Source organism: Pongo abelii, chromosome 17, assembly GCF_028885655.2.
Source record: "Pongo abelii isolate AG06213 chromosome 17, NHGRI_mPonAbe1-v2.0_pri, whole genome shotgun sequence".
Lineage (NCBI taxonomy): Eukaryota > Metazoa > Chordata > Mammalia > Primates > Hominidae > Pongo > Pongo abelii.
In genome coordinates, this window is record NC_072002.2 from 22,959,553 (window position 1) to 22,974,072 (window position 14,520).

At 45.0% G+C, this 14,520-nt stretch overlaps 1 protein-coding gene and 1 pseudogene across 12 annotated transcripts in view; one reads left to right on the forward strand and one right to left on the reverse strand.

Moving 5' to 3' along the window:
• Positions 1-14,520, reverse strand: part of PIEZO2 (piezo type mechanosensitive ion channel component 2) — a 474,768-nt gene that overhangs the window by 51,889 nt on the left and 408,359 nt on the right. For 6 of the 12 annotated variants that reach the window (XM_054538165.2, XM_054538164.2, XM_054538168.2 and 3 more), the window contains 3 exons: positions 14,187-14,293; positions 12,806-12,904; positions 8,977-9,091 (listed from right to left, as the gene is read on the reverse strand). In XM_054538165.2, the coding sequence (XP_054394140.2) occupies positions 8,977-9,091; positions 12,806-12,904; positions 14,187-14,293 (321 nt within the window). The remainder of the gene's footprint in view (positions 1-8,976; positions 9,092-12,805; positions 12,905-14,186; positions 14,294-14,520) is intronic. The other 6 variants (XM_024235892.3, XM_063716831.1, XM_054538167.2 and 3 more) reach the window with 1 other exon arrangement.
• LOC100455005 (microtubule-associated tyrosine carboxypeptidase 1-like) lies at positions 300-8,338 on the forward strand (annotated as a pseudogene).

A 14,520-nucleotide genomic window follows, 5' to 3' on the forward strand; every position in this document is an offset into this window, starting at 1 on the left:
GTGTGCCACCATGCCCAGATAATTTTTTGTATTTTTAGTAGAGACAGGGTTTCACCATATTGGCCAAGCTGGTCTCGAACTCCTGATCTCGTAATCTGCCTGCCTCGGCCTCCCAAAGTTCTGGGATTACAGGGTGAGCCACCGTGCCCAGCCAAGAGACTTTCTTAAAAGCAAGATGGAAACCTAGAAACTGCAAGGGGAAATTTAGACCCATTTGACACAAGAAAAAAAATAAAAATTGCTTAGACCACATATACCATAACTAAATCAAAATATAAGTCTTGGGTTGGAAAAAACATCTGAAACATACAAAAAAGGGATAATCTCAAATTGCACTGAAATTGGCACACTGGTCTGAAGTTTATGGAAGAAGTCTGAGCTAATGTATTTAAAACTACGAGAGTGGATGAGAAAACCTAGGGGGTGAACATAAATGAAGAAGTTTCCATAGACAAGTCCTGGAGTATTACAGTGTTAAGGGAGATAGGGATGACCAGCGAGGCAGGAGGAGAACTAAGTTCGAGTGTGTTTGGAAAACCAAGTGGACAGCATGTGTCCAGGATGCAGTGATTTTTTTTTTTTTTTTTTGAGACAGAGTTTTGCTCTTGTTGCCCAGGTTGGAGTGCAATGGCATGATCTTGGCTCACCACAATCTCTGCCTTCCGGATTCAAGCGATTCTCCTATCTCAGCCTCCCGAGTAGCTGGGATTACAGGCATGCACCACCACACCCAGTTAATTTTGTATTTTTAGTAGAGATGGGGTTTCTCCATGTTGGTCAGGCTTGTCAAACTCCAGACCTCAGGTGATCTGCCCACCTTAGCCTTCCAAAGTGCTGGGATTACAGGCGTAAGCCACCGCGCCCGGACTCCAGGAGGTAGTGATTAACTGTATTGGGTGCTGATCAATATGAAGGTCATTGCTGGTCATTGGTGACCTTGATCAGATCAATTTGGATGGAGAGCTGGGAACAAAAGGCTAATTGGAGTGGATTTAAGAGAGAACGGGAAAGAAGGAACTGGAGACTGGGTATAGATGACTCGAGGTATGTGCTGCAATAGGAGCAGATGGAGGAAGATGTAATGGGGCTGTAGCTGGAGGAGTGTGAGTTCTAGTGAGGGTTTTGTTTTGTTTTTTAAGATGGAGAAATAGCAGCAGGTGTTTATGCTGATGGAAAGACTCCAGTAGAGAGGAAGAGATTGATGATGTAGGAAAGAGGAGAAACGCTGAAAGTGAGTTGCTGAGCAGGCAAGGGAGCTCGGCAGCTGGAGCCTCTCCAGGCAGTCTCTGAGGGGAGACGGGATTGGACTGAGTCCTGGAACAGAGTTGGGGTGAGCGCCCTGACACTGGCCTTGGATGACCGCTCGAAAGATCCCTCAGATAGGGGACAAGCCAGAGATTGGCTTGGATTTGCTGAAGCTTCCCTCTGCTCCCCAAAAGCAGATTCCAATTTGGATTTCAACAGATGGCTCAGAGGAGAGAGGGTATTCTGGGGGGTACTGGCATAAGCATGGGGCCCTCAGACATTGAAACTGACTGAGGAAAAATGGGCAGGAAGATGTGGGTAAAGCTAGGTGGGTGGGCAGGGGTGGCACTGAGAAGATGCCATAGGCAGAAGGCAGCCCCTGAGGCCTTCTCACCTACCTAATCAGCCCAGGCAGCTGTGGCTGCACTGTACCACCTCCCAGATTAAGTGAGTGCTGAGCACAGAGATTAGAATCATGAATAAGGGGCTCAGTCCTTGCCTTCAGGAGCTCAGGCTGAGAGGATTCCAGTAACCACCATCTAGGTTGGTGTTTAAAATTTAAAACTCTTGCTTTCCGCTGGACACGGTGGCTCATGTGTTTAATTCCAGCACTTTGGGAGGCTGAGGCGGGAGGATCACTTGAGGCCAGGGGTTGGAGGCTGCAATGAGCTATGATCATTGCACTGCACTCCACCTTGGGTGACAGAGCAAGACCCTGTCTCAAAAAACAAAAACGAAAACAAAAATGTTTTCTCCTGGCCCAGCATACTTGGGTGAGTCTGCTGGAGGCAATGGATGCTGCAGCCAATCAGACCCCTGGTAGCAGAGCCTGGGCCCACCAAGGGCCCAGCAGAGGCAATGTGGAGTACAGGGCCTGCTGGTCCTCTGGTCACACCCACTCATGCTGGTCTCCACATGCCCTTCTGTGTCCCCAGAAGTCGACAGTGTGGGGAGTTGGAGTGACCCAGCTGGATGTGACCCCCAAGACAGAATGGTGCTGGACTCGGGGGCTCAGGCGTATGATCAGGTGCCCACCAGCCCACCTACCAGTCTCCTGTCCCTGCGTCATAGGCTGAAGCCCTCAGACCGAGATGGGCCACCACTGTATCCCTGGTCTCAGTCCCTGGCCTTGCCCCTGGCTCTGGCAGTCCCCCCAGCACTGCAGCCCCAGCCTGAGCAGCAGCCTTTCTCACAGATGCACCTGGGCCACCGTGGCCACATGCATGGCAGTGAGAGCACCTACTCTGTAAATAGTACTGGCCGGCGGGGGCGTGGCACCCTGGGACGGCCTCCACCTGGACGGCGACGGAACCCAGGTGGGGGCACCCTGCGGCCCGCAGCCTCCCTGCCTCACATTGCTAAGACTCAAAGCGATGCAGGCCACAGTGCCAGCAAGAGCCCCTGCATGTTGGTGGCCCTGCGGCCAACCAACGTGGACCGTGAGGGAGACAAATTCTTTCAGTCGCATTACACCTACAATCCACAGTTAGAGTACCAGGAGCCCATGCCCACGGCTGTGCTGAAGTACTGCGAGGCCTCTGGACAGTTCATCCATCAGGCAGTTGGCATCATTGAGGCTGTTCTGGAGAAGTTTGGAAACCATGAACACTTTGAGGCTGCCACCGGGAGGCGGCTGCTCACCAAGTGCCAGATATGGTCCATTGTGCGCAAATACATGCAGAAGGAGGGCTGCGTCGAAGAGGTTGTGGTGCAGCTGAGTGAAGACCTGCTGTCCCAGGCAGTGATGATGGTGGAGAACAGCCGGCCCACATTGGCGGTCAACCTGACCAGAGCCCGCCAGTACTGGCTGGAGGGATGCTGTGGCATGAAATAGGTCAGGGTGTGGGTATCCGGGCGGATGGGTTGGCATGAAAGGGGCCTGGCAGCTGGGAGGCGTGGGAAGGAGGAGCTCCACTAACTCCCCCTTTTGTTTCTCCCCTGTCCCTCCCGAGGTCGGGGCTTTTCCTTCCTGAGCAGCCACCTCCGCCCTCTGGCTCACAGAGGTAGGCCAGAACATGCCTGCCCACGCTCTGGGCTCGCCTTCATCTCTTGGTCCTTTCGGGTATATTTTTCTCTCTCCACTTCCTCTCCGACTTCTCTCGACAGTGGACAGGCCAGAGGGAGAACGCTCAGGGTCCCACCAGGCCAACCACCACGCGGGCCCTCCAGGGTGGATGGAAGGCCAGATCCTGGGAATGGACTTCGCTTGAGGACACACGGCGCCTGGTTTAGGAGGCGACTGGCCAGGCTGGGCAGGAGGGTGCAGGGCACTAACCACTATTTCTATCTGTCTGTCCCTCTTCCTCGAGAATCCTGTTGCTCTGGACAAGAGGTGGTTTTTACCGGGGGCATCAGCGTGACTGTTCAAAATAATATGGGCACCCAGGATTTTGAGCAGGTTGTATATGTATTCTTGTGTTCAGGAGGGCTGGGGGCAATGTCGGTTCGGGAGAGTTCATGCACGTGTGTGGGTGCGTGGGTGTAGAGTGGTGGGCGGATGGGTGGGAGAGGATTCATATATGTGAGCAACTGTGGATCCTTGGGTGCGAGTCCACCGGAGGAGGGGCTTCACGCTGCCTGGGGCTGGAAGAGCTTGTGTGCGAGCCTGTGTTCGGCAGCATGAGGATGGAAGTGTCGCGGCCAGAGCGCCGGCCAAGTGGAGCAGGGCCAGGGCTGGGCTCGCAGGCGGGTCCCCGAACGCCCCGCCCAGCGCTGCCTCCCTTCGCCTTCCCCGCAGGCACCCACTACCTGCGGGGCGGTAACAACGCGCGCCAGCCGTGGCACAACACGGAGGGCCGGCTGCGGTACGGGCTACGGCCGGCGAACCCCACGAGGAGGGCCTGGCCACCCTGCACAGCGTGCTGCTCCGCAAGCAGCCGTCACCGTGGCGCGCTGCGCAGCTCTACCATACCAGCCGCCACGCTGTGCGCATGTCCTTCCGCCAGCTCTTCCAGGACCTGGCGCGCTACGTGCGTGACGCCGACGTGCGCTGGGAGTACTGCGCGCGCGCGCCAAGCGCGGCCAGACAGACACCCCGCTGCCAAGTTGTTTCAGCAAGGACCAGGTGTACCTGAACGGCATCCTGTGCATTCTGGGACATCGCCAGACCATCGATTTCCCGCTGCTGACCTCACCGGGCAAGGTGTCCTATGAGGATGTGGACCACCTGCGGCCCCATGGGGTGCTGGATAATACCCGGGTACCCCACCTTATGCAGGACCTGGCACGCTACCGGCAGCAGCTGGAGCACATCATGGCCACCAACCGGCTGGATGAGGCGGAGCTGGGTCGCCTGCTGCCCGACTGATGTAGGTTGAGGGCTGCAGACAGAAGCCCTGGACAGAAGCTCCAGATAGGCCCCCAGAGCATGAAGCTGTTTGCTCTGTGCTTCCACGGCCTGGGTGTTTCTTGGGGGGTGTTGGGAGGGCAGGAGCATTCCTTGAGAAGGAGTGGCAACATCAAAGGGTTTGTGTCCCTTGTTAGCCTCCCTGGGGCCTGGGGACCTGCAGCAGCATGTCTGGCAAACTGAGTCGCCCTCCTGCCTCCAGCTCTCTGTTGAGCAGAGGGAAGGCATGGGGGCAGGAAGGGAGCTGAGCATTGATGGGGATGAGGGTGGTTTGGGAATAGAAACTTGTTCTTGCATGAGATGGCTTTGCTTGTCGCCGTACTCCAGTCTCTCCCTTCCCTCACCTGTCCCCTTGGTGCTCCTTCAGCATTCGTGCTGTCTGCCTCTCACTGGGTCCTGATGGGGGCTGGGATCCCTTCTCCTGGGGTGATTGATGGCCTGAGCCTGGGGTCTGGTAGTAGAGACCCAGCTGGTCTGGGGTGTGCTTTCCAACATTTTGCCTCTCTCACTGGTCATGTATTTATTCCATATTAATATGGTCTACTTCCTGTGGCTGGGAGCAGCAGCTCCTGAAGGTTCCATGGCAGGGAACAAGACACTCCTTCTGGAAGGCACCGATTTTCCTAGCCCCACTCCCATTACACGCACACCCCCCCGCCCCGCCCCCCCCCCCCACACACACAGTGATTCAGGCCTTGTGAATCAAACCCAAGAGCTCCCTTGGCCCTGTCCCCACTCCCTCCACTGGCCTATGCTTTTCCTGTCTTTGCCCACACCCTCACAGCTGGTCTCTGGCAGAGGCTGGCATAGCCTAGGAGCAGCTGCAGTTGTGCCTGAGGGACAGGCCCTAGAGTTTGGCGGCCCAAGTCCTAAACCCCTCCTGGACCAGGTGAGGTGCAGAGCGCCTTTTGTGTAAGTTACTGGTCAGAATCCTCACTAAGCTCCCAGTCCAGAGGGAAGCCAGACAATTAAAACAGTAATGACAAAAAAAAAGAAAAAAAAAAAAGGGATAAGAAGCCTGACATAAATAGCATGAATTGATAAGAACAAACAACCCGACAGAACGATGCGGGAAAATGCTAAAAATGTTTAAATCCTAGACTTGAAAAGAAAAAATCGCCAACAAAATGCGAAATAAAAATGCTCAGTTTAATTAGTTAAGAATTCAACTACATTCAAATGAAAATAAAAGCCATTTGTCATCCTTAGAAAGAAAAATGATAAAAACAGGAGTAAAATCCTGTGGCGTGAGGCTAAAGGAAATTGGACACTCTTGTCCCTCACATGGAGGAGGGCAAAGTACTAAAACCTTTCAGAAAAATATCTATTAAAGTAAAAACAGGCACACTCTAAATAAGTCATCCCACTTTTGCGAATCTGTTCTGTGGAAAATGCATGTTCTTCCTAACCTTTGCTAAGCATTTAAATACACTCATATGTATTATGACATATAAATGTTTGTGCAGTGATATCTATTACGGCACTGTTCATTGTGGCAAAAATCCGGAAGCAACCTTATGTCCATTGAGGGTGAGAGGATTGAATAAATTATGCATATCTGCACTATGGAATATTTTGCAGCTATTAAAAAATAATATGATTTTATAAATACTTAATTGGAGAAATGTTCATGACATTGGTAATGAAAATGCAAGAGTAATTTGTAGAGCATGAACTTATTAAAAAAAAAAAAATAGGCCAGTGCAGTGACTCACGCCTGTAATCCCAGCACTTTGGGAGGCTGAGGTGGGCGGATCATGAGGTCAGAAGATCGAGACCATCCTGGCTAACACGGTGAAACCCCGTCTCTACTAAAAGTACAAAAAATTAGCCGGGCATGGTGGCCGGCACCTGTAGTCCCAGCTACTTGGGAGACTGAGGCAGGAGAATGGTGTGAACCCGGAAGGCAGAGCTTGCAGTGAGCTGAGATGGCGCCACTGCACTCCAGCCTGGGTGACAGAGCAAGACTCCGTCTCAAAAAAAAAAAAAAAACCAATAAAGGAAACCACCTGCATACACGTGTGTGCACATGAGAAATGAAGTGAAAGCGAACACAACATACTGTTAGGATTTGTAACCTTAGAGGACAGGATTTTGAGGTGACTGGGTTGGGGCAGATTATACATGTACCTCTTTACTGTTTGACCTGTTCCAGCAATTGTGTATTAATTTTGTCTTCTTAAAGCAATAAAGTAAGATAAAGATACTAAGATGTATCGGGGGAAGAAAGGTGAAAAAGAAGAGACTTTGTAATTAGAGTTCCATTAGAAATTATGTTTTCCTTTTAATTTTTTAATGCCTTTTATATTTCACAAGCCATCTATGGATACATTTCCTTTGTAAAGAAACAAAATACAGGCCGGGTGCAGTGGCTCACGCCTGTAATCCCAGCACTTTGGGAGACCAAGGTGGATGGATCACTTGAGGTCAGGAGTTCAAGACCAACCTGGCCAACATGGTGAAACCCCGTCTCTACTAAAAATACAAACATTGCTAGGCATGGTGGTGTGTGCCTGTAGTCTCAGCTACTCAGGAGGCTGAGGCACGAGAATCGCTTGAACCCGGGAGGCTGAGGTTGCAGTGAGCCGAGATCACCCCACTGCACTCCAGCCTGTGTGACACAGCGAGACTCTGTCTCAAAAAAAAAAAAAAAAAAAAGAAAACACAACAGATGATCCTTATCTTTAATCATACCACTTAATCTCCACTTTCTCAAGAAGTAACGGCTGTTACTAATGAGTGAATATTCCTCCTGATCTTTCTCTTGCATTCATAAGCTATTATATGCACCCATTAAAAATGCAAAATGCTGTCTTGAGGTACTACTCTGACTTCATTTGTTTCATGATTTCATAATGTGTGTGCCATTTGCAGTGTGTTGTTTTTTCACTTAATAATGTGTCAGGAATTGTTCTCCATACCAGCTCAAAGCTATCCATCTCATTTTTAAAGAACTGAATAACATTCCATAATATATTAGTAACATAATGTATTTAACTCTTCTTCATATGGGCATTTAGGATGTTTCCAAATTTTTTGTTATTAACAAATAATGTCTGATGAATACTTTTAGACGTGTGTGTTTGTACACATGTGCAAGTACTGCTATAGAATAAGCCAAACACCCAGGCGTGGGACTGGTCTGTAGTATGATATGTAACATTTGAGCTTTTAGCAGGGAATGACACACAACTCTTCAAAGTAGATATACTACTTCACAGTACAACTCATGGTATATGTAAGTACTTATCTTCCTACCAGCTCCCAAGCAGTGACATTATCCAGTGTTTAAGTTCCTGTCAATCCAATGGGTTAAGAAAACAGTATGTCAAAATATTTCATTTGTATTTCTTGTATTATAGTGAGACTGAGCACCTTTTGGTCATTTTTGTTTTCTGGTCTGTGAATTGTTTTTCACACCCTCTCACTGATTGAATTGAATTTTTCTTTTCTTGATTTCTAGCAGTTCTTAACATACACAGAATACTCATCTTTAGTCTGATATATACAATAAAATATTGCTCCTGAGCGAATCACCTGCACTTCAACTTCACTTTTGATGTTTTTTATTATAGTTTGAAATATTTTTACCCTTAGAGATGTGTTTATATCGTGTTTTCAAATATCTTGGTATAACGCTGAATATATGTTCCTTTTGTTTGCTTGTTTCTGAGTATTGTTTAAGTGTGCTTTCCCTTTTTGCTTGATTAAATTGCCAAAGTTTCATCTTTCTTATTGGCTATTTATTTATTTTTTTAGACGGGGTCTCCCTCTATCGCCCAGGCTGGAGTGCAGTGGTGCAATCTCGGCTCACTGCAAGCTCCACCTCCCGGGTTCACGCCATTCTCCTGCCTCAGCCTCCAGAGTAGCTGGGACTACAGGCGTCTGCCACCACGCCCGGCTAATTTTTTGTATTTTTAGTAGAGACGGGGTTTCATCATGTTAGCCAGGATCGTCTCGATCTCCTGACCTTGTGATCCACTCGCTTTGGCCTCCCAAAGTGCTGGGATTACAGGCATGAGCCACCGCGCCTGGCCTTAGCTTTTTCTAAGAACAATTTTTAACTTGATCAAGTCATGTCCTGTAGTATTTCTTTTTTTTAATTACTTAATATCCATGTAAAAAATTAGTTTTCTTCTACTTTTTTTGGGTTTCATTTGCAACTCTCCTTTTTTCCTACTTAAAAATATATATATAATCCTAACTTTGTGCTTTAATTTATTCCAAGTGTCAGAAATGACCAATTGAGGACAAATTAAAACTGTTGGCGTTCTTTAGAATTTAAAAATCTTAATCCCTCAGAAGTTTCTGTCCTTTGCAGACAAGGCTGGGGAGCACAGCCTGAAACCTGCCACACCCACCGCAGCCATCCACCCACCACTCACCCTCCTTGGATCCTTTCCGCCTTCGTTTCCGTTCTTCTCTTGCAGACCTTTTTTTCTCTTTGTGTCTTTGTCGGAGTGCTGTTTTAGGATCAGTAATCCAGGCTTGATAAACAAACTGAAGGAAGAAAGTTCAATTATTTTCTTGCCTTTTAATAATTTGAAATAAAAGGGACCTACAGCAAGCTTCCTGACTTTTGAAATATTTTTTCCTCCCAACACAAACTAAACATCCCAGTGCTATTTTTATTATCATGAGATTCAATTTTTTTTTTTAGAAAAAGACAACAGATGTTGTAGTAATATATTTCATCTGGTATCACAGATATCATGAGATAAACTTTGGGTATACCATACAAACCATAATTTCTCCCCAAGTCCCTACATCTCACCACAATTTGTGATACTTATTACTGATGCTTTTGCACTGTCCACAATAGGTATAAGCTGGAAGGCTCATTCAGTATCAGTAGTTTCTCCCATCACAAATAAACTTTGAGTCAAAAGCAAAATAACATCTTTAGTAGTCTTATTTACTTTGGGAAAATAGTTTTGTGCATTTGATACTCTCCCTTCTGAATAACAGCTGTTACCAGCGACTTGAGAAAGGGATTTGGAGAATGATTAGTACTTTGCGAGGAAAAAAATGTGATATTAAGGTTAAGGAGTTATTCCAGAATAGCATTAAAGAAAAACTGTGGGGCTTTTGGTTGCCTTTTGTCATTTTCATTCAAGAGCTGAAAATAGTTGCATTAATATATTATAACTGATAACCAGGAAAGAGCAATTGTGAAGAGCCCCCCTCCAAGAGTCTCCCAAATCATGCAGAAAGAACAAAAAGAAAACCTTGATAGAAAAAGTCAGCCATATAGCAACATGAAGCCAAGCAGGCATGCCTCTCATGCACCACAAACACACCTGGGTCTCAGGGAAGCTGGGTTTTTCATTATGATGATAAAGTTAAATAAATGTTTTCTGGGAGCTCTTTAAACCCAGATCTGTTCATCTTATTCTATAGTATTTTCAGATTTCTGAAATCTTTGAAAAACACAGCATAAGCAAATCAGTGGCATTGTGAAGTCAGTAGAAAGTAAAGAGAGATTCAACTTTTCCATATATGGAAATGGAAGGGTCATAGGTTACTATAATGGAAAAACTGTTTCTTTTTTTCTCACTGGTAGAAATCTGAATTTCATGAGAAATTAAAACAAGTGCAACATCTGTATTATTTCTGAATAACGAATTCCAGGAGGCAAAAAATTATTCTATTTTATGCCAAAGCATATTTTAAATAATGGGAAGATGAACTGGAATTCTCAGGAGGACTGAATAAAGGAATTTTTACTAGATGTTTACTGGCTATGTTAATTGGGTGTTAATTGGGAATTCTATCAAGAATATCTTTCTTTGAGTTATAGTACATTAATAAGCAAACTTGCCTCTGCACAATATTGATTGTTTTAAAATAATCTGGAACATAAGAAATTTTCAGGTTTAAGAGCAACATATGGTGACATTTCCTTTAAAAAAGTGTTATCACAACATAGCTTTTAGATGATGCACGAATCCCGAAAATAGAAAACAAAAAAGTAATTGAGGATTTGTGAATATAAGAGGCGCACAAGTTGGAGGAATTCTTTTTCTCTGAAGAAAAAGGAAACTGGGAGGAAAAGGAGAGAGGAAAAGGGATGTGAACGGTGGAATCGAAGGAGTCTTGTAGAAAAAGGTGGGTGCCATTAACATTTTGGTTTATAAAAGGGCACTCCTGGCTCAACAAAGGACCCCTAAAGAAGAAGCATGTCAGTGCTGCCTCACTGCCCTGAGAATTGAGGTATGCAAACCGGGGAAAATGGAGAGAGGAGGGAGTCATAGGGTAATTCCTTATTTGTAGGTAAATTATCTTAACTTGGATGTTTTGAAATAGAAACATTTTACAGTTCCAGGAATTATTAAGAGGGTCAGAAAAACGTGACAATGAAGAGGAGGGGGAAACGTCCCAATCCTTACTGACTCAAGAAATGCAAGGCTCTTACCAAACTTCCCAATTTTTTTTTTTTTTTTTTTTTTTTTGAGATGGAGTCTTGCTCTGTTGCGCAGGCTGGAGTGCAGTGGTGCCATCTTGGCTCACTGCAAGCTCCACCTCCCAGTTCCTGCCATTCTCCTGCCTCAGCCTCCCGAGTAGCTGGGACTGCAGGCGCCCGCCACCGCGCCCTGCTAATTTTTTGTATTTTTAGTAGAGACGGGGTTTCACTGTGTTAGCCAGGATGGTCTCGATCTCCTGACCTCGTGATCTGACCGCCTCGGCCTCCCAAAGTGCTGGGATTACAGGCGTGAGCCACCGCGCCCAGCCAGAACTTCCCAATTCTTACTTTGCAGCTGCACCTGTCAGCCAGCTGGATGGGCCTCTCTGGAAAATCAGACACAAGCTCCAAGAACCAGGAATAGAAAAATACATGGAAATTTACATGAAAGACCTTTGAGCTCTCCAAAGAGCTACTACCAGTAGCATGCGTTCCTGACTTTATCTTAAATTTTACCGTATATATCAGGGGAATATAGGATTTGTTTTACTAACAACTTATGTGAAAATGCACTTATTCTTTAAGACAGGGAGAGCTTTATCAAAGTGGAGATCCTTAACCGAAATTGGTGAAGTTTCATCATCTGTCCTTTGATTCAGGTGTGGTCTAGCACCTTCTTTCTGTTGTCTGTAAGATAATTTTTTTGAAAAGAAACTAAGATGGAGGATAATTACATTGTTGTATTTCATTTAAATAAATTCTTAACTATGAATTGAGAAAGTCATATGGTAGTCATAGAAAAGAAAAGGAAAAGAATTTGGGGGAAGCAGAAATGGTAAATACTACGCTAAAAAACAGGATCCTGGCATTTTAAAAGCAGAAGGAACCTGGAGGTGTGGATGGTGCTACTCAAGACCCAGCCACGGTTGTGCTTCACATGAGAGTTTGAGGGAAATGCACATTATGAGGTCCCATAGGACCTGCTGAATCAGAACCTGCATTTAAATAAGATCCCAGGGTAAAATGTGAGAAGCACTGGTCTATGTCACTATCGAACTACTCGCTTAACAGTTGAGGGACATACAGAGCAAAGCATTTTAGTGGCTGCCCCTGACTGAGTTCAGGAGAAAGGGCTTTCTATAAAATGTAAGAATAGGAATTCATTATTAATGTTTTTCCGTAACAAAGCGACCACAGCATAGGTAGCTGAATAACTTCAACTGTGCATTAGGTTAATCAACAAATAATTTTTGACAGTGTATTCAAAAGCCCTAGCATGGATCTGTGGGAGTGAGGAGCCCGCAGACTGCACTGGGTGGATCAGCCCAGGGAGAAGCTGGCTGTACCAAGTGCAGAAACTGGAAGACGGAGACTGAAAGGGACCCGAAAGACAGATGGAGTAAAAGACATCTTTTATTAGCTTATCCAGAATTTTACCAGCTTTCTGAGAAAAATTATCACCCTTTTTATTCATCAGAACTGATTCATGCAACCAGATGTGACCCTTTTAAAATGAGATGTGACTTACGCAACACCATGAGAAGGACAGAAAGTATATCTGTATCTGCATTTTCTCTTTCTATTTTTTGATAGTTACTGGTGTCCACTTAAGAACGAGTCAAATAATAAGAACTTTGGCTTCTAAGAACTTGATTTGGAAAACTTTTTCTAATATTTTACGTTCCTGTAATTCCTTCATGGTACCATCTATAGAATCGAGAAAATGCAGAGATAGGGCAATGAAGGTATATTTCTCTACATTTCTACAGAGCAGAAAGTCACACACTACACATCAGTAAAACATCAAATACCTTTGCAGCTCTGATTAAATACTGAAGAATAGTTTTGGGAAGTTTAATGACAGACTTTGGCAAGGCTAAAATGGCTGATGCAAACTTCCCAATAGCTCTCTACAAAGAAGGACAAAGCAAGAGTAATTAGTAGAAAAAAACAAAAACTAGTAATTTAATATATGATGTCAGCATGAATTTGTCTCTACAGTTACACCAACTAGGTTAAAAGATGCCAGTCACTGAAGCTAGAATGAAATGTGCTCTGCTTGTAAGTTAGGAATAAAGAAAATAGTCAATCATTGCATGTAATCCATCCAACATAGTGAAGATGTTCATGTTCTCTCCTTGGGTGCACGATGAGTGGTGGTTAGAATAAAACTCTTTCAAATAAAAATAAATGAGTTAAGTCATTAGTATTTGATAAGCCAGTTACAAACATGCATAAAAACCCGGTCATGAAGAAACAGACACAAGAAGCAATGGGGGAAGAAAGAAAGCATCAGCTCAAGGTGTCTCTATGGAGAATTCAGTTTTTCAATGGCACTGGGAAACAAGCATGGATGGGCCCCACCCACTTGAGAAGGCCTGGCCAAAAAACTGACGAAGGCCTTATCATGGGCATATCATGTGGCTTGATGGACATCATTCTATGTGCCTCATAGGAAAACAAATGGGAAATAACAGCCCTAGTATGTAGTTAATTGATAAAAGAAACACAGACCAATTTTCATCCCATACATAACTCTAATGACAAAGCCTCATCTTTAACAAGCATTGATTCACATTCACTCAATATGCTACATTAGGCTGATGAGCCATAGCTGAGAATGGGACAGCAGGTTCTAAAACAGAAAGGTAGCTAAGCTGAAAAAACCAGAACTGTGCCACATATTTTTATTACTAGTTCAATACATTCTCAAATCTTTAGCAATACATATGAAACAGTTTTCAAACTCTGAAGCAACATTTAAATGATCATTTGCTCCAAAACAAAGCAAGGATTTTGTTTTCATTATCGCCTATCTCACATATTGAAATGTAAGTCCATTCAAGCAATCCAATGCAATGCCAGAGAAGTCTTTTTCACTTCCTGCTTGCAAGAAAAACACTGAGTTCACCCAACGAAGCTTTATTTTTTGTTTATAGTATCAGGAACTGTTTCGGTGCAAGTGAATGAAAACCTGGCCTGTACATGGTTCTTGCTTGATACTAATTACGGTGTTGCTGGAAGCAGGCATCATTACAATTTAATCAGAAATAAAGAATTGCAGATGTAAACCAGAAGCTTCGGGGAGCTATGACATATGAATATGACAGGAGGTGTCCAGGCCTGCAATGAAGGTCTGTCAATAAGAAAAGCTCTTCCAACTAGCAAAGGAATGATTTTCCCCATAATTACCTGGAATGCTGACCTTCGTGGAGGTTCTTCATCTTCCTTCTTTAATTCTTCCTCTTCCTCCTCTTCACTATCCGTTTCAAACAAATAATAATCTCCACTCCTGACCACTAAGCAAAACAAAATATTCACTCATTTCTTGAAAGACGTATAAGGAAATTGGGGGCTTATTAATGAAATGTCCCCTAAAGATACACAAATTGTCCATAAGAGAACCACAACAAAAGATGTTGGCAGAGAGGAAAACACACGAGATGAAGAGAACTCATCTTCGGCTAATGCTACATGGTGTTGGCATGTTGGGTCTACAGAGTATGAGGCCTTGTCTTTGCCATAT